This window comes from Canis lupus, chromosome 12 (genome assembly GCF_011100685.1).
Source record: "Canis lupus familiaris isolate Mischka breed German Shepherd chromosome 12, alternate assembly UU_Cfam_GSD_1.0, whole genome shotgun sequence".
In the NCBI taxonomy this organism is placed as follows: domain Eukaryota; kingdom Metazoa; phylum Chordata; class Mammalia; order Carnivora; family Canidae; genus Canis; species Canis lupus.
In genome coordinates, this window is record NC_049233.1 from 2459177 (window position 1) to 2462988 (window position 3812).

Here is a 3812-nt window from a genome sequence, read left to right on the forward strand (position 1 = left end):
ATCCTGGAGACCCGGGATCGAATCCCACATCGGGCTCCCGGTGCATGGAGCCTGCTTCTCCCTATGCCTGTGTCTCTGCCTCTCTCTCTCTCTCTCTGTGACTATCATAAAGAAATAAAAATTTAAAAAAAAACAAAACAGAAACAGATTCAGAAATACAGAGAACAAACTTGTGGTTGCCTCAGGGGACCTCAGGAGATGGATGGGGAAAATAGGCAAAATAGGTGAAGAGGATTAAGAGGTACAAACTTACACTTATAAAACAAATAAGTTATGGAGACAAAAAGATAATAAAGTAAATAATATTGTAATAAGGTGATAGATGTGACTGTACCTATTGTGGTAAAATTTAGTAACGTACAGAATTGTCAAATCACTGTGCTGTACACCAGATACTAGCATAGCATTGTATGTCAACTATCTGAGACAATAAAGAAAAACAATAAAAGATGTAGAGAAAAAACTAAAGGAAATATAAGGGACAAGGAGAGACACATAAAAAGAAAGATGCACACATGGAGATATAATGAAAAAAAGAGAGAGATGAACATCTCATCAAATGTCTGGATCTAGTAACATCTGAAATCAACTTGACCTCAGACTTCTTTGTAACATGAACAGAGTAAACTTGACTTGGGTATCTATCATGTGAAACCAAAAATAGTACTTATATTGCTAGTTATACTTTTTCAAAAATAAAAATGGACCTTGATCAGTGCCAAGACCTATTTGAAATGTCACTGTGGTTTTCAGAGACACCGCGGGCCACTATTACCCACGCCAGGATACTTCCACTGTAAGCTTATATACACAATACTCTGCAAACCTGAAGAAAGGCCAGCACCTCCTTAGGCCATTGCACTGAACAATACTCAATATCCAGAAAGGACGTGACTATTGAATTGATTTTCCATCTCCATCTCCCCCGCCTGCTCTTCATTTGGCACCCCCAGATGCCTCCGGTCTCCCTTCAAGGAGCAATATGACCCTTTCATTCTGCACTGGTTTCCTGCCTCCACCCAGTTAAGAAGACTCAGGGTACAGAGAACTCATAATGACATTTAATTATGATAAAATCTCTATCTTCAGGTAAATGGCTTCAATGTGCTTCTCTTGCACAATCTGTGAAGGAAGAATGGAAACAGGAAAATCCCTTGGGGCCTGAGTAGATCCTGTAGCAGGGAGCACACAGGTCAATGCAGGAAGCAGAATCACACCCAGATCCTCAAGAGTCCTCAGAGTCATGTAGGACTCTGATCTATGTGGGGGACAGTCTGTCAGGCAGCTGGGAATTCTGGGCAGGGACAGACGGACACTACAAAGGATGGAATCTCCGGTATCCTCAGGCATCAGTGCAGGAGCCCTGTAGAAAAGAGAGTGATCAGCAGAGGAGACCCTGACAGATGAGCCCTCTCCCCTCCTCTCAGGGCCACTGCAGCACCAGAGAAAACTGAGGGCCAGGGCAGGCAGTCATCACCTCCCCCAATATTTCTGTAAAGGTGAAACCAACTAAAGAGAACATGGCACTCCAGCTGCACACAGATGTGTGGGAGGCAGTGGAGCAGCTCTTGTCCTTTAAGGGGATATAAAAACGTGTCAATCTTTTTAGTAAACATAATAACTCACCATCTTTGCACCACTAGTGGCCTTTCACATGTAAATTCACACAGGCAGCAGCCACCAACACATAACACAAAGTGGGCATCATCCAGGTGTCTAACACCCAAGATGTGGCTCTGGTTCCGAGTTTCACAGACAGATAGCACCAACGTTATGGCTTGATTCCAGGGAACAACTCTGGATCTGCCTACACAAACTGGGCAATCTTCCCCCCTAACTCTTGATCTCTGTAGCAGGGAATAGGCCATGAACTGAGACCATTGTGCCCAGGTACACTCACCTCATGCTCTTCCCCCTTTCACCCGTCCCTGCAACCCCACTGAATCAGAGCAGAAATAGTACCTGCCGGTGGAGACCCCCGAGATCCTACAAAAGGAAGTGATACAGAAAAAAAAAAGGTCTCATAAATAGCCACCTTCTCCCTCACCCCAAATGGAGGTGAGATAAGCAACTTAATTGAATTTTACTTTCTCCCCACTCATCCACTCCAAGACCTTAACTGCCCTAAGCTAAAATCCCCCAAAATCAATGACACTGTCACTAGAAGGAAGGGAAGCAGATGCTCTGACCCTCTTACAGAAAGAAACTTTCAGAAAGGAGCCAGGGAGCCAATGATGAACTATAAGGAAGCCCTAGAATATGCTCCACCTGTTACCTCTGTGGTAAGGCTCCTTTTCAACCAATAAATCAGATTCCAGAGTCTCCCCCTAGGTGGTTCCGTCTCTTTCCATCACCAGCCCAGCCTCTTTCCTTTCAGAGTCAGAAGGAAAGAGCTAATCTAGAGACAGAGCCAACCTCCCCCCCCCCCCCCCCCGCCGAACAAAAGGTCTCAGGCATAGCCCATCTCCCTCATTTCCCCAGAATGCCTTACCTTTCTGGCTCCTGTGACAGATGATAAGGCCAAGCCCAAGGAAGATCAGCCCCAGCACGAAGCCACCAATGCCACTCAGCATCTTGCTCTGGGCAGATTCAGACTGTGCCCCTGGGGAGCAGAGCCTGAGAGTCAGAGTTGTCCCCACACCCCACAGGCTCCCTTTGGGAAGCCTGAAGTCTAGTCTGAGGTACAGAAGGTGGAGGTACTGGGTGAACCTGACCACCCCTAGGAGAGGGAAGGACCCACCATTAGATCCTTGCACACAGTGGGTATGTGGGGGGAAGGAGGGAGGCTGAAACCTGCTCCTCCAGACACATCCATAACCTCAAACACCAAGGCCCCAGTCACCAGCCAGGGCAGTAAACCCTTCAGAGCTACAGGGCTGCGTTGTGGGGCCAAGGTATGGAGAATGATCTCTCTAGTATCTAGAAAGACCACGAGATCAAGATTCTCCTGATGCCCCTGCCGTGGGACAAGAGGTACTCTAATCTCCTGTGATTTCCACCTCAGTAGTGACATCAAGGATAACAAATAGAATGGGATGGGCTAGAGGAAGCTCTGCCCGCTGTCTGTGGGGCTCATCATGACAGGAAACATACTTCTCCTTACGCCACTGCACTGTGATGGGGCTCTGGAGGCTGGCGTGCTCCACATGGCAAGTGTAGACATCTCCTCGCTGGGGAGTCATCTCCAGCATCACAAGGATCTGGAAGGTCCAGTCCCCATTCCTAATAAGTGGAGTGGACACGACACCAGCTGTCTGCTCCTGGTCATTCCGAAACCACCGGACTTTGATCTGGCCTGGATAGAAATCTGTCACTGAGCAGACCAGCAGATTGTGGTGGTTCAGAACCTCTGTCCTGGACGGGGAGATGGTCACTGTCGGTTCCACTGAGGGGAGTAACAGACAAGAAAAGACAATGAGATGTGAGACTACACAGCAAGTCTCCCCATGGAGAAAAGTCCTCCCTTGGTACCAGCATGGAAAGATCCCTGGATTCCAAGTCTTGGATTTGGATCTCAGCTTGGCCACCTTATTAGTTTGCATGAACACGTGAGTCAGTTTACTTTTCAGAGTCTGAAGAAATAATAATAGCAATCATTCTAGGAAAGTTATTCTGTTGGGATCCCTGGGTGGCTCAGCGGTTTAGTGCCTGCCTTCAGCCCAGGGGTGATCCTGGAGACCCGGGATTGAGTCCCACGTACAGCTCCCTGCATGGAGCCTGCTTCTCCCTCTGCCTGTGTCTCTGCCTCTCTGTGTGTGTCTCTCATGAATAAATAAATAAGATTTTTTTAAAAAAAGGAAAGTTATTCTGTT

At 47.2% G+C, this 3812-nt stretch overlaps 1 protein-coding gene across 1 annotated transcript; it reads right to left on the reverse strand.

The window, feature by feature from the left end:
- Window positions 1-1048: 1048 nt before the first annotated feature.
- Window positions 1049-3557, reverse strand: LOC100856137 (HLA class II histocompatibility antigen, DQ beta 2 chain). The gene is made up of 4 exons (XM_038553691.1): window positions 3104-3557; window positions 2492-2602; window positions 1963-1986; window positions 1049-1363 (listed from the first exon to the last, which is right to left on the reverse strand). The coding sequence occupies exons 1-4, from the start codon at window positions 3540-3542 to the stop codon at window positions 1350-1352; spliced, it is 588 nt and encodes a 195-aa protein (XP_038409619.1). The 5' UTR covers window positions 3543-3557; the 3' UTR covers window positions 1049-1349.
- Window positions 3558-3812: the final 255 nt, after the last annotated feature.

Coding starts and splice junctions, on each gene's coding strand:
- LOC100856137 (XM_038553691.1), bottom strand. CDS start 3,542: ATGCAAACTAATAAGGTGGCCAAGCTGAGATCCAAATCCAAGACTTGG. Junction 2,603..3,103: donor CCCCATCACAGTGCAGTGGC/GTAAGGAGAAGT, acceptor TCTGCTCCCCAG/GGGCACAGTCTGAATCTGCC. Junction 1,987..2,491: donor CTGTCACAGGAGCCAGAAAG/GTAAGGCATTCT, acceptor TTCCTTTTGTAG/GATCTCGGGGGTCTCCACCG.